At 41.1% G+C, this 23,860-nt stretch overlaps 1 protein-coding gene and 1 long non-coding RNA gene across 3 annotated transcripts in view; one reads left to right on the top strand and one right to left on the bottom strand.

Annotated features, from left to right (window-relative positions):
- LOC102151685 overlaps positions 1-18,295 on the bottom strand; it is a 27,491-nt gene extending 9,196 nt beyond the window's left edge. Inside the window, exons 1-2 of the long non-coding RNA XR_005356894.1 lie at positions 16,901-18,295; positions 11,977-12,227 (exon numbers count right to left, since the gene is read on the bottom strand). This is a non-coding gene — a long non-coding RNA (uncharacterized LOC102151685). The remainder of the gene's footprint in view (positions 1-11,976; positions 12,228-16,900) is intronic.
- SNURF (SNRPN upstream reading frame) overlaps positions 17,407-23,860 on the top strand; it is a 19,964-nt gene continuing 13,510 nt past the window's right edge. For both annotated transcript variants that reach the window (XM_038532594.1, XM_038532595.1), the window contains exon 1: positions 17,407-17,557. In XM_038532594.1, the coding sequence (XP_038388522.1) occupies positions 17,544-17,557 (14 nt within the window). In that variant the 5' untranslated portion in view covers positions 17,407-17,543. The remainder of the gene's footprint in view (positions 17,558-23,860) is intronic.

Here is a 23,860-nt window from a genome sequence, read left to right as displayed (position 1 = left end):
CTGCGCAGCCCCTTCCGCGCAGAGCCGCTGCCCGAGCCCCTCTGAGCTGCTCCTGGGTCAATGCGTGCGCGCTGCAGCCCTTTGGGAGATCGGTGGGCTCTCCTCCTGGGGCCCAGGTGTCTGTTAGTGTCCCAGGGAGCCTGAGGGCATCCCCGCCCTCCTGGTTCCTGCTCTAACTCCTTGCGAGTGCCTTTCAGCCGGGGAAGATTGGTGCAGCTCCTGCTTCTCCGGGCGGGGGCTCTCCTGTTTTGGGGACACTTGCCGGCCTTAGCCCGGCTCCTTGCGGGGCCCCTCCCCCTTGCATGCCTTTTGTTTCTTTATTTCTTTTTCCCCCGTCTTCTTACCTTGATAGAAGCGCGAACTCTTCTCACTGTAGCGTTCCAGCTGTTCTCTCTTTAAATCTCAGGCCGAATTCGTAGATTTTCAGGATGATTTGAAGGTTATCTAGGTAATTTGGTGGGGACAGGTGATTTGGGGACCCTACTCTTTCACCATCTTGCCCCTCCTCAGTGTTTTCATGATCACTGACAAGATTCTTAGAGCACTATGTGAAAAAGAAATCATCCTTTCACTGATGGAATATTTCAGTTTTAACTAGGTTGAATCTTTTGGATGTGTACAGGCAATTCCATTAAGTAACAGCAGCTCAATATAAGGTGGCCAAAAGGAATTACTAATTTTGATAGGGATCTTGTGGAATATATAATCTATTTATATGAATCTGTAACATTTCACACAATGCTATCAGCCATGCAGTTGATTTTTTTAAAAAATTGTTTATTTTTCAGTAATCTCTACACCCACGTGGGGACTCAAGCCCATGATTCCAATATCAAAAGCTGCACACCCGGGGGATCCCTGGGTGGCTCAGCAGTTTAGCGCCTGCCTTTGGCCCGGGGCGCGATCCTGGAGTCCCAGATCAAGTCCTATGTCGGGCTCCCAGCATGGAGCCTGTTTCTCCCTCCTCCTGTGTCTCTGCCTCTCTCTCTCTCTCTATGTCTACCATAAATAAATAAATAATAAGTAAAATCTTAAAAAAAAAAATCTGCACACCCTTCCAGTTGAGCCAACCAGGCACCCCTATGCAGTTGATCCTTGAGTTTATTTTTTCTTTTTAACATCTCTTTCAGGTAGAGGAAAATGGTCTTCTAGATACCTAAGTAATCAAGAGTGTCTCCTATTCTTTTAATAATTTTTTTAAAGTAGGCTCCACACTAAACATGGAGCTTGAACTTGTTATCCTAAAATTAAGAGTCACATACTCAGCCAGCCAGAAGTTCCTCTTTTAAATATTTTTATTTTCAGCTTATTGAAAGTTTTCAATTCAGGAAATGTCGCTATATGATACTTCCATTCATTGTGTATAGTACATTAAGGGATTGCAGTATCTGCTGCTATTTATCCAATCCTTTAATTCTCTTTCCAAGTCTTCCTTAACTATTCATTCTTTGACTAAGTGCAGTATCATTTCCAGATCATATCTCAATTTTTGGAACTCTTCCTTATGTTACCAGAACATCTCCATTCAGTAGAACTATATCAGGAGTTTGTCATTAACTGAGTTCAGTGGTTAGATATTTCACCTATATAACTAAAAATGATCATTGGGGCTTTCAATCAGTTACTCTCTCTATAAATGATTAATAATTTGTTCTAACATTACTTCCTATCATTCCATGTTCTTTCATATTCTTTGTTTTTTTAAGTAATCTCTACACCCCACCTGAGGCTTGAACTCACAACCCCAAGATAAAGAGTCATGTGCTTCACTAACTGAGCCAGCCAAACACTGCTCTTCACATTCCTTAGTAAGTTCTTCTTAAACATCTTAACATCTTCCACATCTGTAGCACTGTCTGGATCTAAATCTTGCCAATTCACTGGCATGTGCACGTGATTTTCTTAGCCTTATGATGGTAATAGAGAAAAAAGGTGTGGGAACTTGGGCAAGTCACTTAAGTTACCAGTGTATCAGTTTCTTTACTCTTTCCAGAGAATGCACTAGAAAAAGAAGTTCAGACAAAGAAACATGTTTGGAGTACTTGAAGGGAAGCCCACAGGTTAACCAGTTCTTTCAGTTCCCCCACTCTTTGTCTTTCTCTCCTATCCAGTAGTGTTCTGGAGCTGATGTTGGTGTGGGAGCTAGAGAACAGTGATATTTATGCTGGCTGAATCGTGGGTGTTATGGTTTCTTCACTCAATTCCAAGGTGTGGAGGACTTTCCCCCACATCATCAAGGGACTCTTGGACACCAATTGGGTGACCTGTAATTCAACTCCATTCTGACACCATCTACCCAAAGATAGCATCAGATTCCACAGGCCAAGGATTCAGACTCACAAGACTGTCCTCCAATTCATATGCCAATTGTTAACTCCAGATTGTTATCTGTGCTTCTGACTAAGTGGCTATACATCAAAGATCCCTATGACCTCCTCCTGGGTTGGATTAATTTGCTAGATTGATTCACAGGACTCAAGAAACCAGTTTATTCACTAGACTGCCAGCTTATTACCAAGCATATAAAGAATAGGAATCAGCAACCAGATGAAAAGATATGTAGGGTGAGGTTCCAAACAAAGGAACTTGTTTACCCTTGGGGTTTGTGCCCAGCACAATGGCACACAGAAACATTGTTTCAACAACCTGGAAACTCTCCTAACCCTATCCTTATGGGATTTTATGGAGGCTTTATTACATAGGAGCAATTGATTAAATATTGGCCACTGGAAATTGATTCTATCTTCAGCCTGTCTCCCCTCCCCAATATTAGGGAGATGGGATTGAAAATTCCAACCTCCTAATCACATGGTCCTCCTGGCAACCAAACCAGACCCCATCTGGCCTGGCCTTCCAATACATCTCATTAATATAGCAAAAGGTACTTTATCAACCTCATCACAGGAAATTCCAAGAGTTTCAGAAGCTCTATGCCAGAAAGGGGGATGAAGACCAAATATATATTTCTTATTCTAAATCACAGTATCACAGGCAGCCAGTTCCCCAGAGGTAAGGCTGTCACCTTTGGGGCTGGAGCTCTATATTCTGTGAGCCAGGAGCCAGCCCTGCTAGCAAGTTTCTTTCTTTCTTTATTTTTTAAGATTTTATTTATTCATTCATGAGAGACACACAGAGAGAGAGGCAGAGACACAGGCAGAGGGAGAAGCAGGCTTCATGCAGGGAGCCCCACGCGGGACTTGATCCCGGGATTTCAGGACCACGCCCTGGGCTGAAGGCAGGCGCTAAACTGCTGAGCCACCCAGGGATCACCCTGCTAGCAAGTTTCAATCATTATAGCACTCTCCCCAGCCCATCTTTTAGCACGACAGAGCCACTGCTTCTATTACTTAGTTTTGCCTAGTGACACCCCTCTCCTAAACATACTATGCTTAGTCCCTGTCTTATTAGCAAAGATGTCACATATATCAAATGATTTCTAGTTTATTTCAGTTTTATTCTTTTTTTTTTTAAATATATTTCCCAACAGTGAGAGTCATTGATTCTATAGTGGTAATTGAAAATTCACTTTTTACCAGCTCATTTGTGGAATTGTTGGTAAAATATCGATGGCTCTTGTTAGGAGCTTATTTGGAAAAGAAAGAAAGTAAGCAGACAACCTGCTGTCCATGACAAGACAATGAGCAAAGTACAGTGTTTGGGACCCTGATAGAGGGTAGTCGGGTAGGAATTCTTAAGGAAGACAATGATTGGGTTAGGACTCTAGGGTATGGAAAGGTTTGGGTTTAATGGAAGTTCACAAATCAGGAAACTAAACATTTGGAGATACTGCCAAAAAGGGGAATGATCTGCCTCACAAATATAGAGATAGAAGGGAGAGGGGTTTAATGGTTTTAGAGGCCCCAAAGAATGGAGGGCACATGGCATACACTGAAAGATTTTCACTGGGATAGTCCTCTGGTAAGATATGGAGAAGTCTGTAGGAAAACTGTAAAAATAAATAATGGAATCCTAGACACACATCTGGAACTGACTTAAATTGTATCAATTTATACCATTGGCCAGTAAACTACAATCTATGGCCAAATCTAGACTGTTACCTGTATCTATATGGCATGTAGCTAAAAGTGATTTTTATGTTTCCAAGTAGTTGGGAAAAAATCTTTAAAAATATGATTTAAGGGCATTTGAGTGGCTCAGTTGGTGGAGTATCTGCCTTCAATTTAGGTCATAATCCCGGGGTCCTGGGATTGAGCCTCCTGTCAGGCTCCTTGCTCAGTGGGGAGACTGTTTCTCCCTCTTCTCTGCACCTCCCCCTGCTTGTGCTCTCTCTTGTTCACTCTCAACTGAATAAATAAAATCTCTTAATAAATATGATTTCTTCAAATTTCAGTGTCCATAAGTAGAATTTTATTGGAGTACAATTAAATCCATTTATTTACACACTGTCTATGGCTCTTTTGCACTATATAGCAGCAAAGTGGTTGCAACAGAGACCTATGTCTCTTAATGCCTAAAATATTTACTCTCTGACTCTTTCCAGAAAAGAGTTTCTGACCTCTGATTTATACAATTAAGCTCTTATTGAATGCTCATGTGGGGGGCAGGCATTCAGTTACTTGTGTGTATGTTTAGGGGATCACCAGTTAGGAGGATAAGACCCCTTTTCAAGATTACATTCTAGTGGAAGATAGATTTTGTTTAATTGGTGAGTTTTATTTGAAATCCAGGTAGAAGTACTGGCATAGGGAATGTGCTTTGTGTTAAGATGTCTCTACCTCCAATAGCTTCCTTAGAGGCTTCCTTAAGTTTGTAACTATCCAAACTGAAACAAGGATGGAAAGAAAGAGGTTCTAGGCTACAAGCAAGAGTCTGACCTGAGATTTAGATGAGACAGAACCATGGAGGAATGGGGAGTGTTATGAGGACTGTACTGGAAAGAGAGGAATCATAAAAGGTTTCAAGGGGAGTGACACATGCCAAGTCATTTGGATTGGAGATTGTGTTGCTCTAAATATGTCATCTCTAGCACATGTTGCCTGTTTGGAACAAATGCAATCAAGGGAAATTTCTAACAAGAGATCTCTCAAACCATTGGAATCTGAAAAGTTGTCCTCAAATAAGCTTAAATATAAGAAGGTCCTTCTTGCTTTTGGGAAAAGTGAACTATAGGTCAGTTCATTCTTTGCATTATTTATATTATTTCTCCATTTTTGCACCCTTCCTGCTCTATGAGTATCCTGTAGATTGTTATGTAGCAAAAGATGTTAGAGTCCAAAACCAATGGCCAAGAAAAAATTCTTGAGACATCTTTGGTGCAAAAAGGTGGTTTTATTTAAGCATAGGGACAGGACCTATGGGCAAAAATAGCTGCACTGTGGTTGTAAGGAGTGGCCCATTATATAGTTTCAAGTTGGGAGGGGTTTCGGCATAGTGTAAGTCTAAGGAATTTGGAAGCAAGGTTCCCAGGACCTTGAGGAGGCTAGCTATTGTTGGGGAAAGGTCATTTATAACTGTCTAAAAAACCTTAGTCATGAGATCCTTTAGGTCATATGCTTGGGGCATGATTGCCAACACATATCTTGGGGAGTAGAGATAAAGGAAATTGGTAGAGAAATTTTTATATGTTAAGGTAGACTTACAGGGTCCTGGGGATCAGGCTAAGATTGTCTGTTGACCTAAACAAAGTATTAACATCAGGGCAGTTGAGTCCCTAGAGAAATGTCACTCTGCCTGTTTCTTTCTTTCTTTTTTTTCTTTTCATTTTATTTACTTATTCATGTGAGAGACAGAGAGGCAGAGACATAGGCAGAAGGAGAAGCAGGCTCCCTGAGGGGAGCCCAATGTGGAACTTGATTCCAGGACCCCAGGATCATGACCTAAGCCAAAGGTAGATGCTCAATTGCTGCTGAGCCACTCAGGCATCCCACTCTGCCTATTTCAAGGACTTGTCAATGGACTGTAGGTGGTGAGGAAATTTAGTAATCTTTCATCTGCCTTTGTTTCCCACATCAAATTAATAATGAATGTAACAATGAGTCTCCTGCTAAAAAGTATACTTACCTATATTCCTTGATTTTTTTCTTAAAAATTGTCTCTAAGAATCAAGGTTGCCTGACATACCCTTTGTCATCAAGAGTTGGGAGAGACTGGGGTGCCTGAGTTTCAGTTGATTAGGTGTCCAACTCTTGATTTCAGCTCAGGTCATGATCTCAGAGTTGTGAGATCAAGCTCCATATTGGGTGTGGAGACTGCTTAAGATTCTCTTTCTCCATGTGCTTGGGTGGCTCAGTCGGTTAAATGTCTGCCTTCGGCCCATGTCGTGATCCTGGGGTCCTGGGATCGAGTCCCACCTTAGGCTTCCCGCAGGGAGTCTGCTTCTCCTTCTGCCTATGTCTCTGCCTCTCTGTCTCTGTCTCTCATTAATGAATGAATGAATGAATGAAAAAAATAACTCTTTAAAGAAAAGAGTTGAGAGGCCAAGTTTGATGCCATATCTTCAGGGAGCCCAGATTCCTGAAATTATCAGATTCCTGATATAGGAATGGTGAGGGGATTGGGAACCAGAATCTCAGTGGGAGGAGACTCAGATTTAGGCATAGCATAGGTATGGATCAATGGACTAGTGATGGTTGAGGCCAGGGGAGTGGGAACCCAAAAAAACACTTATTTTGAATAACATAATTAGTTGTTGATAAAAAATAAATGTTTTACCAGTACCTTTTAATAAAGTAATTAGTGAAAACCAAAACTATTTCCTTGGAAATGTATAATACACTGACATTTTTTAGTACTTTAAAATTTGCATCTGGACTTGATTTTCATGAATCTAATAATTTGCTCCTTTGTCATAAGGCTTTGCATTATCTTTGTGTGTGTGTGGTCAAATGCATATTACATAAAATTTATCATCTTAACCATTTTTAAGTGTAAACTCAGTGGCATTTGGTGTGTCACATTGCTCTCCTATCATCGACCATGCATCTCCAGAACTCTTCTCATCTTGCCAAACTGAAACTCTGTAAGTAACAATTCCCATTCTTCTCTATCCTCAGCCCTTGGCAATGAGTATTCTATTTTCTGTCTCTGTGAATTTGACTAGTCGAGATACTTCCTTAAGTGGAATCCTATAGCATTTGTTCTTTGCTCTTTGGCATATTTCACTGGCATAATATCTTCAAAGTTCATCCATGTTACAGCAGGTGTCAGACTTTTCTTCCTTTCTAAAACTGAATAATATTCTGTTGCTTGTATATACAACATATACATGCCACATATGCTAATTATGTTTTTTTGTTTGTTTTTTGGAAACACTGTTTCCTGTAGCAGATGTACCATTTTACATTTCTAAGGGCAAAGCACAAGGGTTCTAGTTTCCCTATATCCTTGTCGATACTTGTTATTCTGTTTTTGTTGTTGCTGTTTAATAGCCACTATAATGGGTGTAAAATGGTAACTCATTGTATTCTGATTTTTACTGAATGGTTTCTCTTTTTTGGAGAAATTTTTATTCCAGTCCTTTGCACATTTTCTTTCTTCCTTCCTTTCTTTCTCTTTATTTCTTTCTTTCCTTTTTTAACATTTTATTTGAGAGAAAGAGAGAGAGAAAGTGCATGCACAAGTAGGGGGAGTAGTAGGCAGTGGGAAAAGCAAACTCCCTGCTGAGCAGGGAGCCCAACACAGAACTCAATCCCAGGACCCAGGGATCATGACCTGAACTGAAGATAGAGGCTTAACCAACTGAGCAACCCATGCATCCCTGCCCATTTCTTAATCAGGTTGTTTTGTTGTTGTTGAGTTATAGGAATTCTTATATATTGTGGATATTAACCACTTATCAGATATGATTTACAAAGATTTTCTCCCATTCTGCAGATTGCTTTCATCACACTGCTATTACACAGAAGTTTTAAATCTTGGTATACTCCATTTGATCTATTTTTTGTTTATTTCCTCTGCTTTTGGTGTCATATCAAAGAAATCATTGCCAAATTTAATGTCTTGAAGCATTTATGAGATTTTTAAAAAATATTTTATTTATATACTTCAGAGAGAGAGGGAGGGAGAGAGAAAGAGAGTATAGCTGGGGCAGAGGGAAAGGGAGAAGCAGGCTCCCCATTGAGCAGGGAGCCCATTGCAGGACAGGATCCCAGGACCCTGGGATCATGACCTGAGCTGAAGGCAGACACCTAACTGACTGAGTCACCTAGATGTCCCTCTCTATGAGATTTATAATTTTAGCTCTCAGGTTTAGGTCTTTGATCCAAATTCATTGTTTTGCCTGTGGATATTCAATTTTTCCAGTACTGTGTATTGAACAGACTGTCCTATCCCCAGATGAATGGTCTTTGTACTCTTGTTAAAATCATTTTACTACAAGCAAAAGTTTATTTCTGGACTCTTCCATTGGTCTATGTGTTTTGCATGTTTTAAAAGAATATTTCTTAGGCTTTACATTTCAAAATTAGGGTACCAGGATGGCTCAGTTGCTTAAGCATCTGCCTTCAGCTCAGGTCATGATCCCAGGGTCCTAGAATCAAGCCCCACATTGGGTTCCCTGCTGAGCAGGGAGCCAGCTTTTCCTTCTCCCTCTGCCCCCACCCCCTGCTTGTGCTCTCTCATGCTCTCTCTGAAATTAATAAATAAAATATTTTTAAAAAATCAAAATTAGCATTCCTAGTAGAGCTTGTAAGAATAAATACAATGAGGAGGATTTTATTTTATTTTTATATTTTTTCTATTTTTTTTATTGAAGTTTGATTTGCCAACATATAGTATAACACCCATTGCTAATCCCGTCAAGTCCCTCCCCAGTGCCCATTGCACTATTCTGATTAGGAGTCCCTGACAACTTTTGTGATGTAGGCCATGTGACCAGGATACAGATCAGCAAAACCTTTTCTCTAAAGGGCCAGTTTAATAGGGACAGAAAGATTTATTTTAATAAATGGACTCATGTGATTATGAAGGCTGGCAGGCCCAAAATTTACAAAGTAGGCTAGGAGGTTGGAGATCCGGTAAAGGGTGGATGTTGAAGCTTGAGTCCAAAGTCAGTCATACCCACTTGGGACCCCTGTTTGTTTTCTCTTAAGACCTTCAGTTGAGGGGCACCTGGGTGGCTCAGTCAGTGAGGTGTCTGACTCTTGATTTCAGCGCAGGTCATGATCTCAGGGTCATGGGACTGAGACCCATGTTGGCATCTGTTTGATATTCTCTCTATCCCTCTCTTTCTCTTTTTCTGCCTCTCCCCATGCTGGCACACAGTCTTTTCTCTCTCTCTCTCTCTCTCTCTCAAAAAAAAGAAAAGGACCTTCAATTGAATAAGGATCACCTACATTATGTAATCTGTTTTATTCTAAGTCTACATATTTAAATATATTTTTAAAAGATTTTATTTATTTATTCATGAGAGACACAGAGAGAGGGAGAGAGGCAGAGACACAGGCAGAGGGAGAACCAGGTTCCATGCAGGGAGCCCAACATGGGACTCCATCCCAGGTCTCCAGGATCATGCCCTGGGCTGAAGGTGGTGCTAAACCGCTGAGCCATCCAGGCTGCCCTAAATCTACATATTTAAATATTAATCCTATCTAAAAGTATATTCACAAAAATATACAGGTTGACATTTGACCAAATATCTAGGTATAATGGCTTACTCAATTTGACACATAATATTACCATTACAGTCATTTAGTAAATATTTTTGTTTTGTGTACCCTCTGGTTTCCACCGTATAGGGGAGGAAAAGTTTCCTCAAGTGTCTTAGGGCCTCTGTCTGGGTCTGAAAATGTAAGTTTATTTTATTTTATTAATTTTATCTATCTATCTATCTAATCTATCTATCTATCATACATCTATCTAATGTAAGTTTTGTGTGACCCAGAAGCCTTCATTTTTAAGGAAATGAACACCCAAAGAAACAGATGATATTTTTTTGCCAGATCTGATGAAAGGTGGGGAGTCATGGAAGAATATGATAGGTCAGAGAACATGAGCTTAGTGTGGGGGGAAATTGAGCAAGATCTGTTTGTTTATTTTTATTTTTTTTTTATTTTTTGATATGTTTGTTTAGATTCTTGGCATTCCTTTCTCTTTGGAAATAAGGATATACCTTCACTCTAGGTATAGAGAGGGCCCCGTTCACTTGAGGATTTTGTGTCCTATTTCAGAGGAGAAGGGTTGGGGAGGAGATCAAAGTGAATTTTTTTTTTCTGAGAGAGAAAGGATGGTGAGTTGAAGAGGGAGATGAGAGAAATCTTAAACAGGTTACCTGCCCAGTGTAGAACTCAATGCAGGGCTATATCTCACAACCCTGAGCCGAAATCAAGAGGGGCACTTAACCAACTAAGCTATCCAGGTGCCCCCAAAGTGAACTTTTTTTCTTCTGCAATTTCCTCAAACTCTGTCAGCTTAAAATATTCAATATGCCAAGGTACCATATTCATGGGTAGTATGGCCTGAACCCCATCAGTTGTAACTATTCAATTGTGAAGTTGTAGCCACAGATAAATATATAAACAAATGGATATGGCTGTGTGAGATAATATAAAAAAATACATCAAGTATACTTCAACAAAAGAAATATACACAATACACACATTCATGGCACAGAGTTCCTAAAACCCTTGTAATTTTTTTTTGATTGATAAGGATGCTAAAGGCAACTCTTTTTTAGATATTTGGTCTTTGACCCCATCCCTGACACAGAGCTCCTAAAACCCTTGCAAATTCCTGACTGATAGAATCCTAGCAACATTTTTTTGTTCTAATGAGGCAATTGTGGGTGGGCTTCTGGATGGCTCCTGGATAGGAGCTGACCACCAGAAAGATGAAGTCATGATTGGGAGCTTAGAATTTTTTTAGTCCCAACCCCTACTTCTGTAGAGAGGAGGAGAGGGGCTAGAAATGGAACTAATCATTGATCATGTCTCCCTAATGAAGTCTCCACAAAAATTCCCAACGGACAGTACTCACCTTCCAGGCTGGTGAAAACATCCATGTGCCTAGAAGATGATACACCCCAGCTCCATGGACAAATGTTCCTGCTCTTAGAAACCTCCTAGATTTAGGACTATGTATCTCCTCATATGGTTGTTCATGTGTATCCTTTTATCATATCCTTAATTAAACTGGTCAAGGTAAGTACAATTGAGCTTTGAACAATGTGGGGATTAGGGGGCCCAACTCCCACATAGTTGAAATTTTATGCATAATTTTGACTCCACCCCCAAATTAACTACTAATAGCCTACTATTGACCAGAGAAGCCTTACTGAAAACAAATAGTTGATTATCACCTATTTTATATGTCATGTATTATATACTATATTTTTACAATACTTTTTCTTATTTTTTTCAGTATTTCTGGGCTATGTGATGTACCTGAAAGATTTTTCAAATTGTCACAAATCTCTCAAAATGTTTCTAATTTATTTACTGAAAAAGACCCATATATAAAGTATACCCATGCAGTTCCAACTTGTGTTGTTCAAGGGGGAACTGTAAACGTTTTCCTGAGTTTTGTGAGCCACTCTAGCACATTAATTAAACTAAAAGGCTCAGAAGGTCATGGGAACCTCTGATTTGTAGCCACACCAGACAGAAGTTGCAGGTGACCTCTGGACCCACTACTTGTAATTGGCATCTGAAGTAGGTGGAAGCAATCTTCTGTAGGATCTGTCAGTCTCCACATAAGACAGTATCAGAGTTGAGTTCAATTGTACAACACCCTGCTGGTGTCATAGAGAATCATTTGATGTGGAGAAAACCCCACAAATTCAGTGACAGAAGTATCAGTAGTGAAGTATTCTATGTGAATGTGATAGTAGTGTGAGAGTAAAGGAGAAACACATAAAGTGGAGAACTGAATTTTTCCCAATCAGGAAGGAAAGACTGGGTTTTTCTATACACCTATGTTCTAATTATATTTCATTTATGGATACTGAAATTTGAACTTTATATGATTTTCATGTGCCACAAAATTGCCCTTCTTTTGTTTGATTCCCTCCCAACTACTTACAAAATGGACAGGCAGTAGGTAAGATTTGGTGTCCTTTGCTGACCAAGTAGTGTGTTCTTGCCCAAAGCCTGGATACCGTGAGGATGTGTGCAAGAGCTGCTGCTGGAAGAGTATCTTTTGTTGTTGTTGTTTCTTGTGACTTGCTGGAGTATTATCAAGGGGAGTAGGTACTTCCTTTCCCTGCTCAGCCTCTTCTGGAGCTGATTTTGGGATTTTCAAGAATGCTGTTCCTCAGACTGGGGGAAGGGAACCTACAACAAAAATATATCCTGGTCAGTTTCCTGTGAATAGATTGTGCCTGTAGGGAAAGGCTGCCACCCAGTGCCTTGAGCAAAGAACTTGTAGGGGCTGTCTTGGGCTTTTGTGTTGAAAGCTTGTGTTCTGTTTTGTCTTCCACCCAGCTTTCTGCTTGGGCTTTAACTTTGTGGAATAAAAATTATAATGAGAGTCACTGCCTATAATACTCACTGTAGCATACAATAGTGGTTAAGAGCAGAGGCAAAGTAAGCAGAGTGCTAGGCTTGAATCTGAGTTCAACTACTTGTGAACTGTGTGACTTTGAGTGTGGATCTGGACATTTTTGGGCCTCAGTCCTAATGTGCAAAAGGGATGGAAATAGGAAACAATTCATATGGTTGTTATTTGGGTTAGGTAAAGTACCTGCAAAATTACTAGATAACATAGTAAGTAATTACTAGATAACAATTTGTAAAATAAATGAATAATGAAAAATAGCTGCTCACATAGAATGCAGATTTTAAATCTTTGTAGTCTTTATAGTTTTATTGCCTTGTATTTCTGCTTCTGAATTTTAAATTTTATTATAAAAATGACTTTAGTCTCTCTGCAGTATCATTTCAAATATTGTCCATATTCCGCAAATGTTTAAGATTCGAAGTCATTTTACCTGTATCTCAAATTGTTTGCATCTCATTTTTTTAATTTTAACTTTTGTAATTGTTTTAGTTCTGATACATTGGAATAAAAATTTCAAAAAAGTTGTTTTAGTGGGTATGACTTTTATTTTCATCCAGCAAAAATGTATTTAAATAAAAAAGACAAAAATCATATTCTAAATATTCCTCCATAAAAGTCCTTCTAATGGCAGAAAAGATAGACTAGAGATTGTCTAGTGGTCCCACAAACAAAATTTCATAATATCTTGTTTTATACTTAAATATTTTATACCTTGTTCTGTAATATAGTTCTGTTTATTTTATTTTAAAGTATATTTTTATCCCCTACAAAGGGCTTTTATCGAAGTAGCAGGACATCTTATTTTCAAGCCTGGGTAGGATTTTTATACTTGCCTCAAATTCAGGAAATACAAAACAGTTTATATGAGTCAAAATCACACAATCTATCACTTGTCTATAACAATTTATTAATGTATTAATATACATTTTCAACATATAATTGCACAATATTACAAACTCAACATAGAAATCTACTTTCAAAACAAACTTTTTCTTTGCTCCTTCCTGTCCTCAAATTTTTCCTCTATGATTGACTGAGTTACTTCAAAAACATCATGTTTGTATATTTGAACTTATCACTGTTTATTTGGATTATTTCAAAAAGCAAGAAAATTCAAAATAATGCTGTTGGGATTTACCCATTCATTAGCTGATAGACATTTGAGTTATTTCCTCTGACTATTATAGTAAAACTGCTATGAAAATTCAGATTAAAATTTTTGCATAGATGTGTATTTTCATTTCTTTTGGGTTATATACTTAAGAGTAGAGTTGTGGGTCATAGGAAAAATTTATGGTTAAATTTTTAGGTATTCCTAAACTTTTTTCTAAAGGGGCTTCACTAATTTACATTCCTTTCAGCAAAATATGCAGGTTCTCCATACACTTGTTATTGTCTTTTAGATTATAGCCCTCCTACTGAGTGTGAAGTGGCACCTCATTGAGCTAATCTTTTGCATTTCCCTAATGACTAATAATGGTGAACATTTTTTTCATGTGCAGATTGGCCATTTGTTTATTGTTTTGGGGTGAATTATTTATTCAAATCTTTTGAACTTAAATTTTTTATCCTTTTATTGTTGAGTAGTAAGACTTCCTTTATATGATATTTGCAAATATTTTCTACCATTCTGCTGGTTGTCATTTTATTTTCTTAATGGTGTCTTTCTAAAAACAAATTTTTATGTAATTGTGATGAAGTCCACTTTATTTTTTTGGTTGCTTATGCATTAGGTATCCTATCAAAGAAAACATTGCTTACTTAAGTCAAGGTCACACAGATTTACACCGTGTTTTCATCTAAGAGTTTTATATTTTAAAGTTTTACATTGTCTTTAATCCATTTTGATTTAATTTTTGTATATGATGTAGGAGTTCTGATCACTTTTGCAGATTCCTTAGCTTCATTGTATAGAGAATCTTTTTTTTTTTTTTTTTGAGAATAGTTTTATTCCAGATTTGTTGTTCCTTAAGCTCATACATTTGAGTGTATGACTGGGGGATAGGTCTAGACTTTGGGAAAAAAAATGGAATTTTTGGGAGATGTATGACTTGGGGATAGGTCTAGACTTTGGAAAAAAAATTGAATTTTTGGGAGATGTATCTGAGTCTAGCCACATAGTCCTTATAGCAAAGCTTATTGGTAAAGTCTCTCTCTCTCTCTCTTACTCTTTGTATATTTACTTCCAAATTGCAGAGCATGCTCAATCAGGCTTATAAAGTGATATAAATTAAACTCTTTAAATACATGAGTGATCCAATATGGCAGCTCTCTTTGGATTGTGTGTAAGGCTCAGGGAGCTTATACCTTCTTTGGCATGTAGAACTAGATTCTTAGGGTGGTAGAACATCTAGAAAATTATGACAGTGGATAGAGTTATCAGAAAGAGCAGACTGGAAAGGATTTGGAAGATGGATCGATAAACTAGGCAATCAAGTACATCAGAGTTGAGAAGTATAATTTTGTTATGTCTTTTAATTCTAAAAGTAATTAATGATCACTATAAAAAGTGTAAACAGAAAAACATAAAAAACCCCAAATTTCCAAATTTTTATAGCCAGCAGGACATGACTACTGAACATGTGTTACCAAAATAAGAAATTTACATTATGAAAAATCTGAGGTGGGGCAGCCCGGGTGGCTCAGTGGTTTAGCGCTGCCTTCAGCCCTCAGGTGGAGACCTGGGATTGAGTCCCACGTCAGACTCCCTGAATGGAATGGAGCCGGGTTCTCCCTCCGCCTGTGTCGGTGCCTCTCTCTCTCTCTCTCTCTTCCCCCGCCCTGTGTCTCTCATGAATAAATAAATAAAATCTTAAAAAAAATCTGAGGAAATATGAATAAGGTACAGATTTTAATTAACAATTACATATATGTGTACATATGTGTGCATATATACACATATATGCAATAAGTAAATATGTGTATATATTACATATATTACACACTCAGTAGGAGGGCTATAATCTAAAAGACATATATTACATATATACATATATATACACATACACACATATACATATATTTATGTATATACACATACACACCCAATTTTCATTTCCTAGTGAAAGTTACCACTATAATATTTGGGGCAATTTGAAGAGCTAATAACACTTTCACAGAGTTTTAGTCTGAACCAAGCCCTGTTCTATATATACATATTAACTTATTTAGCTGTCAAATCCTTAAATCCTTGTATAAGTACAATTCCTCCATATTTTACAAATTAAAAAAAGGCACAGAAAGATAAATTGCCTAAAGTAACATTGCTGTCAAGTTTCAAAAGTATAATTTGACTCAAATGAATCTGAGTCCAAGGTGGTTTTCATCACTAACTGTAGTGGTGTGTGTTCTTTCATACATTTTTTCAATATGCATGTAAACATATATTTACATAAAATATCCACATAGCATTAATTTTATATAATATATTCCTTTTTGCTCTTCTGATCAGAGTTAACTTTCTATGGGTAGGGGAGTAAATAGTGAATAGTCAATACTACTTTTGGGGAAGTATGTTATGAACTCCTTATGTTACTTCACAAGAATGTGTAAAAAATGAACTGTTAGTCAATATTGTAAATCAAAATCTGCTTATTTTTATTTTTTTTATTTAAACAAATTTTTAAAAAAAGATTTTATTTATTCATGAGAGACACAGAGAGAGACAGAGACACAGGCAGAGGGAGAAGCAGGCTCCCTGCCAGGAGCCCAATGCAGGACTCCATCCCATAACCAGGATCACACCTTGAGCCAAAGGCGGATGCTCAACTGTTGAGCCACCCAGGCATCTCTCAAAATCTGTTTAATATTGATAGTTTCAAATGATTCATTCTTTATATGAGCCATATTTATATATATCAGCCTATTATTATTTATGTATATATAAACATTTATTTTTATATGTCTATAAAATAGATGCATCTTTCATGAGGCACATTAGTTTCCAATATTTTATTATGATAGATGTCTGCATTAGTATATCTCTTCACACTTGTTTGTATAGTATGACTCGGAACAAAGCACTAGCTTAGGAGGATGGGGAGGGGATTTTAGCCATTTAGTCATCATTAGCCCACCCTCACCCTGAGTTCTTTGACATGGAGAATTGTGAAAATAACAATGCTATGCAAAATTCTATGCAACTATAGCTCCAGGATTACTTCCTTAGCTTTTACTTCCTAGCATTTTTTTTCCATGTTACACATCGGTAACGATTTTGGAGTTACTAAAGTGTCCCTTAAATCTGTAGATGCTGTTATATGAAAAAACCAAAATCATTGTATCTACTTATTCATCCCTTGTATGAAGCTGCCATTTCCCCCACTCTGGTTATCACTGATTATAAGTAAAAATTTCAACGTACCGATGTAAAAGGTTTTATGTAGGAATCCAAGTTCATTTTTCGTTTTATATGAAATGAGTAACCAACTTTCCTAATTATACTTACCCATTCTGTATTGGAGAATTTAATTGTATCATAATTGTTTTGTCATCTTTTTTTTCACAACTTGCAAAAAAAATTGTAGAAAGCAGAAAAAGGGGAAAAGAAACCCAACAAAGTTCAAACAATGTATTTTTTAAAAGAGATTTTCTTCTAGACTGGGCTTTGATTATCTGGCAATATTGCATGGACTGTGCTTTTGCATCAATTAACTTTTCCGAATCAGCATTTCTGACACGGTCTACAGGAAGACACGAAGGTGATTATTACCAGGATTGTTTGGCTCACGGTGCCTGCGAAGATTTATCTCAACATTTTACACATATTAAAAAGGGGAGAGAGAGACTTTGCCTTTAAGCCGAAGGTGGTGGTGCAGTCCCTGAGGTCTCATTCTCCAGGTGCTAACTCTCTGGCTACTCAGAATCCAACTACTCCTGCTAGCAGAGGTACTGGCCTGCCCGCACTGCGGCAGGACCTCAGCACTGCGGCAAGCTGTTGCGCTTGCGCAGCCTGCAGGAGGGGCGTCTTGCTGCGCATGCGCAGGTAGAGCTGGCGTGACTGGTTGGCTTTGGCGCAGTGACTTGGGCGCAGAGTGGAGTGGTCGCCGGAGATGCGTGACTGTCTGTTCTGAGGAGCGGCTGACAGCGCGATGGAGCGGGCCAGGTCAGCTGTGTGTCCATCTGCCCTTACAGACAACCTGGGGGAATAGTTGCTTTGTTCGTTCAGTGTTCCACGTTTGCGGAACTTGCCGCGTTGTATATACTCGGAACCCGGGCTCTGAAGTCTTTGTTCCGGAGAACAAGGAGGCACCTTGCGGGTCTGAGGGTCCGTTGTACCTCCCTGGACGGTGCCCTCTCCGTCTCCTGTGGGAGATCTGTCCTCTCACGTCAGATCGTTTCTGAACTGGCCCTTTGTCCTTGAGAGATCTGAGGCCATGTCCATGGCTGCGGTGGTGCGAATGGCAGGGAGATGGGGCGGGGTGGGGTCGGTGGGGTTCCGAAGTGCAAAAGACGGGGTGACCGTGCTGTCTGGGAGGTAGCAGAGCGGCCACAGTGGTGAGAAGGAGGGGTCCTCAGGGTGAAGTGTCCCCTGCGGTATGGCCGCCATGGTAGGGGGGGTAGGAAGTCGGCTGTTCGTGGTGGTGGTAAGGGGTTGGCCAGGGCGGCAGTATTGGAGGTTTGGGGGTCCACCAGGTGATCCCTGTGGCAGTCATAGGGAAGTGATGGCGGGGTCATCAGCAGCGAAGTGACCGTCACGGTGGGGTAGGGAGGGGCAGTTCTAGGAGGAGCGGCGGGTGGCTGACAGGGCAGTGTTCAGGAGGGGGCGGCTGGGAGACCACCATGAGGGCAGTAGAGAGGCTGGCGTGGTGGGCCAGTGACCCTCTTGGATGTGGTGTGTGCGGGGGGGGGGGGGGGGGGCGGGGGGCAGGGAGGCGGCCGTGATGGTGGTGATGGGAGGGGCGGCCAGGGGCGGTGGTGATGGTGATGGCGGTGTGTGTGCGGGTTCCAGGGGCGGCGATGGTGGTGGTCTGTGCCGGATCCCTGGAAGAGCGGTCACCATGGTGGTGGTAATGGTGACGTGTGGTGCGATCATGGTGGGTGTGTGGGATCTGGAGGCGGTGGGAGGTGACGGTGACTGTGGTGGTGGTGATGGTGTGATGGACCTCAGATCCCTGGAAGAGCGGTCACTATGGCGGTGATGGGAGGATCGGTGGGGGTGACGGTGATGATGACGGTGTGGTGTTGGGATCCCTGGAAGAGCGGTTCTCACCGCAGTGGCTGACGGAGCGTGGTAACGGGGTGCAGGCAGTGCACAGCGTCTGGTGAAGGGCAGACCGTGGGGACAGCAGGTGGTCCACAGCACTTAGCAGAAGAGGGGCGAACGTCCAGTTCTCTGACCCGAGGCCGTCTTAAGAGTTGGTATCAGGGCGAACCAGTGGTCCATTGCTCCCCGGAAGCGGTAGCAGAAGAAATGTTTGTCTTTGGATACTTTACTCATTTGTAATTGCTCACTTTTGTGGTTCTGGCGTAAGATTCAGGCAGTGGTATGCAGAGCTTATGCGAGGCGTGTCGAGTTCCAGGATGTAGTGCCGGAGAGGTGGGGTCTTCCCTGCATTCCGTGTACGGTCTGCAGGGCTCTGGTGGTGCCGCGTCACAGCCATTGTGAGGCTCGCCAAGATGGCTGCCACTGCAGAGCTGTGGATGTGCGCAGGCGTGGGGGGGCCTGGCGGGAGGTGGGGAGAGGGGATGGAGGGGGGGCAACCGGCGCCGTGCCCCTGCCGCAGTAGGGGAGGGGGGCCTCCGCCGCTCTCCCGACGCGGCCGGGTCTGCAGCATCTTCAGAGCGCAGGGCTGAGGAGAGGAGGCTGCCTGGCGGGCGGCGAGCCCCTCCCCAGAGTGCCGCAGTGGGGGAGGCTGTGGGCTCTGGATGCGCGGGCGCAGCTGGGATGGGCGGGCACCGGGGAGGCCTGTGTGCATTGTCTGCGGGGCGTGGTGGGCAGCTACCCCGTCACCTGTCTGTTCTGACGGCTGCAGTGGGTGCAGGGAGAAAAGACGTGGGTTTGATGAGCGTGTACCGTGGCTGCCCTTCCCTGTGAGGCCACACTGCGTTGCAGAGGGCGAGAAGGCAGTGCGTTCGTGTCTCTGTTGCCCGTGTGCACCAGCCGCAGTGCTGCTTCCCTGCCTCTCCGCTTCAAGGTGGAAGAGAAAGACAGGGCCTGCAGGCAGGGTGGAAGGGCGAGGTCATCCCTGCATCTGGAGTGCCACCTCAGGCGGCCTCCATTACTGGTGAAGATTTTAAATGTTTTCAGAGAGGTCCCCCCTTTCATTGTCGTAGATTTCCCAGGTTGCATTATGAACAGTCTAGTTCTTGATATTCAAAGGGGATCCAGTCACCTTTGAAACAACCCCCTTCTTACAACATTTTACTTCGTGTTCCAGATTGGGTAATCCCACAGCTGCAGCACCTTCAAGAGTCAATTTCTTAGTCTCTGGATATTCTTTTTGTGATGCTGCCTTTATGTTCAGTTTCCTTAAACCGGGGGGTCAGGGCTCCTGCAGGGTTTGTAGAAGTTGAGAGCTATAGGCTGTTTGCTGAAGGGGAGCAGAGGAGAGACTCAGAAGATTAGAATGCTTCACGGCTGTAAGTATGTGCACTGGATCAGGGGAACCTTGCCTGGGTCAGATTCTTTGTGATGCTATTGAAGCATCATTTTTGAAGTTTGAGCTACTGTGAAAATTGGGTGAGAATGAATAATTAACAAGTTAACTATCCAGTATTCTGTATTCCACCTTTGCGTATAGGTGGGCATTTTCAAGAACTTCATTTTTTCCCCCCACAATGTTAATAGGCTGGCCTTTTTTCCTCTATGAAACAGGATGTCTGCTTGTGCTGTGTTGGAATGTAATTTAGGAAAACCTAAACCCAGAAACCTTGGAAAGTTCTGTTATGGATTGTTTGAGTAGTTTTAAAAAACAGGCTGGAAGTCTGTTATACTATTTATTTTCCGCACTTGTATACACATACTGCTTCAAATAATTTCATTTTGCTTTGACATCTGATCCCTTTGGCTCCTTGCAGGTCGAGCATGTACTGCCCTGGTCAGGGCGGCCATTTTGTGGTTGGTGGTGCAGGCTCAGGGTCTCAACATGGCGGGCCCTGTGGTCAGACCTGGGCATGTGGTCAGGGTCAGGGCGGCCATTTTGTGGTCCGTGGCGGAGGCTTGCAACATAGCGGGCCCTGTGAGCAGACCTGGGTATGTGGTAGGGGTCAGTGCGGCCATTTTGTGGTCCGTGGCGCAGGCTCAAGGTCTCAACATGGCGGGCCCTGTGGGCAGACCTGGGTAGGTGGTCAGGGTCAGTGCGGCCATTTTGTGGTCCGTGGCACAGGCCCAGGGTCTCAACATGGCGGGCCCTGTGGCCAGACCAGGGTAGGTGGTCAGGGTCAGCGCGGCCATTTTGTGGTCAGTGGCGCAGGCTCAGGGTCTAAACATGGCGGGCCCTATGGGCAGACCTGGGTATGTGGTCAGGGTCAGGGATACCTGAGAATGACTGGGCAGTGGGAACCCTGTCTGTAGTTAGTGCTCAGAAACAATCAGGGACTGTGGTATGGCTAAAGCAAGGGACTGTCTGGCTGGGGCTTCTACAGTTTATTTTGTGTTATCTTGGTTTGCCCAGTGCATCTGTCTAGTGCTCCATTGCTCATACTTTCCTCTATCTGGTGATGCTGGATTTTTATTCCTCCCTTTTCTCTCAATGTGCTCAGATTTGTTGCTGAAAAATTCCACATTTAAGATGTCAGAGCCTCAAAGTTAATTTTTGGGGCGGGGTGTGGGGAGTTTAGTTGACACACAATGCTTCATTAGTTTCAGGTGTACAACGTCGTGATTCAACAGCTCCATGTTGTGCAATGTTCACAAGTGCAGTTACTATGTCATTATGCGGTGCTGTGAACAGTACACATCATTGACTACACTTTCTCCTCCTGTAGCTGGAAGCCTGTACCTCCCACTCCCTTCTCCATGGTAACCAGCAGTTTTCATCTTGGTTTTTTGGGTATCTCTTTGTGTTTGTTTTAGTCCCCTCCCCTCCTTTTTTTTTATTCCACAGGTAAGTGAAATAATAAGATATTTGGCATTTTCTGACTTATCTCACTCATATCCTTTGGGTCCATTCATCTTGTTAAAAATGGCAACATTTTCTTTGTGGCTGAGTAATAGTCATTGTGTGTGTATATATATATATATGTATTTATATACTGCAGCTTTTTTGATTCATCTATTGGTAAACAGATGATTGTTTTAGTGACTTGGCTATATTGGTACAGTCAACTAGGGTACATGTATCTTTATGAATTAGTGCTTTTTTCTTTGGGTACATACTCAGGTGAAATTACTGTATCAATGTAATATTTCTGTTTTTAATATTTTGAGTAACCTATATACTGTTTTCTACAGTGATTGTACTGGTTTTCTTTCCCACCAAGAGTGCATGAGTTTTCATTCTTCCACCTCTTCCCCAACAGTTACTTCTTGTCTTTTTTGATACTCACTATTCTGATTGGTTTGAGATGATGCCTCGATATGGTATTGTTTTGCATTTTCCTGATGCTTAGTGATGTTGAGCATCTTTTTATGTATCTGTTGGCCTGCTATCTTTGAAAAACAATGTTCAGTTCCTCTGCCTATTTTTTAATGAGTTTTTTTTTCATTTCTGTGTGTGTGCACATGTTGGATTTTTAAATTTTATATATTTTGGATATTAACCCTTTATCACATTTATCATTTGCAAATACCAGTTCCCATTCAGGTGGCCTGTTCATTTTGTTGATATTGTCCATTGCTGTTCAAAAGCTTTTTATCTTTTTCCCTTGCCAGAGGAGACCTAAGGAGGAAAATATTGCTAATAAAGCCAACGTCCAAGAAATTACTGCTTATATTTTCTTTGAGTATTATGATTTTAGGTTTCACATTTAGATCTATAATCCATTTGGAGTTTCATCACTTACTTCAGTGCACTCTGCTGCTTAGTTATATTTAGGAAGAATCCTTGAAGTAAGCAGGGTAGGAGTATTGTCTCAACATGACAGGAACAGCGAGGTTTTTGATCTTAAGTGTACATTAAGGAATTTAATACTGGTCTCCTTCCACTTTTGTGGCCCAGAGCCAGAAAGCTTGAGTAAGAGTTGGTGGTGGCTAAGATTGTCTCTTTCAGTAACAAATATTGTGTAGGCCAGTTACTTCTTTTGCCTTCTAGTTCCTGAGTGTTGGCTGGATTAGAATTTCCTATTTGGTGGTTCCACAAATTTTGGTTGGGAGCTCTGATTTTCTCTATGGGAAGATACGTAGACTGATATTAATTACCTCACATGTTATGTTTTCTTTTTCATTTTGAGATCTTAGTAGAATTTTTATTAGTCTTTTTTTTGGCAGGATATAAGGCATTAAATATTTGACAATGCTAGGCTATTTGGAAAAACATTGTATAGTGTCATCACTTGTTGCTTCTCTGTGTTATTTCCAAATCAGTATTATTATTATTATTTTTAATAATAAATTTATTTTTTATTGGTGTTCAATTTACCAACATACAGAATAACACCCAGTGCTCATCCAGTCAAGTGCCCCCTTCAGTGCCCGTCACCCATTCACCCCCACCCCTGCCCTCCTCCCCTTCCACCACCCCTAGTTCGTTTCCCAGAGTTAGGAGTCTTTATGTTCTGTCTCCCTTTCTGATATTTCCCACACATTTCTTCTACCTTCCCTTCTATTCCCTTTCACTATTATTTATATTCCCCAAATGAATGAGAACATATAATGTTTGCCCTTCTCCTATTGACTTATTTCACTCAGCATAATACCCTCCAGTTCCATCCACATCGAAGCAAATGGTGGGTACTTGTCATTTCTAATGGCTGAGTAATATTCCATTGTATGCATAAACCACATCTTCTTTATTCATTTATCTTTCGATGGACACCAAGGCTCCTTCCACAGTTTGGCTATTGTGGCCATTGCTGCTAGAAACATCGGAGTGCAGGTGTCCCGACATTTCATTGCATCTGTATCTTTGGGGTAAATCCCCAGCAGTGCAATTGCTGGGTCATACGGCAGGTCTATTTTTAACTCTTTGAGGAACCTCCACACAGTTTTCCAGAGTGGCTGCCCCAGTTCACATTCCCACCAATAGTGTAAGAGGGTTCCCTTTTCTGCGCATCCTCTCCAACATTTGTGGTTTCCTGCCTTGTTAATTTTCCCCATTCTCACTGGTGGGAGGTGGTATCTCATTGTGATTTTGATTTGTATTTCCCTGATGGCAAGTGATGCAGAGCATTTTCTCATGTGCTTGTTGGCCATGTCTATGTCTTCCTCTGTGAAATTTCTCTTCATGTCTTTTGCCCATTTCATGATTGGATTATTTCTTTTCTGTTGAGTTTAATGAGTTCTTTATAGATCTTGGAAACTAGCCCT

Source organism: Canis lupus, chromosome 3, assembly GCF_011100685.1.
Source record: "Canis lupus familiaris isolate Mischka breed German Shepherd chromosome 3, alternate assembly UU_Cfam_GSD_1.0, whole genome shotgun sequence".
NCBI classification, from domain to species: domain Eukaryota; kingdom Metazoa; phylum Chordata; class Mammalia; order Carnivora; family Canidae; genus Canis; species Canis lupus.
The sequence above is the reverse complement of the archived record's forward strand: the minus strand, read 5'-3'. Positions and strand labels throughout refer to the sequence as shown.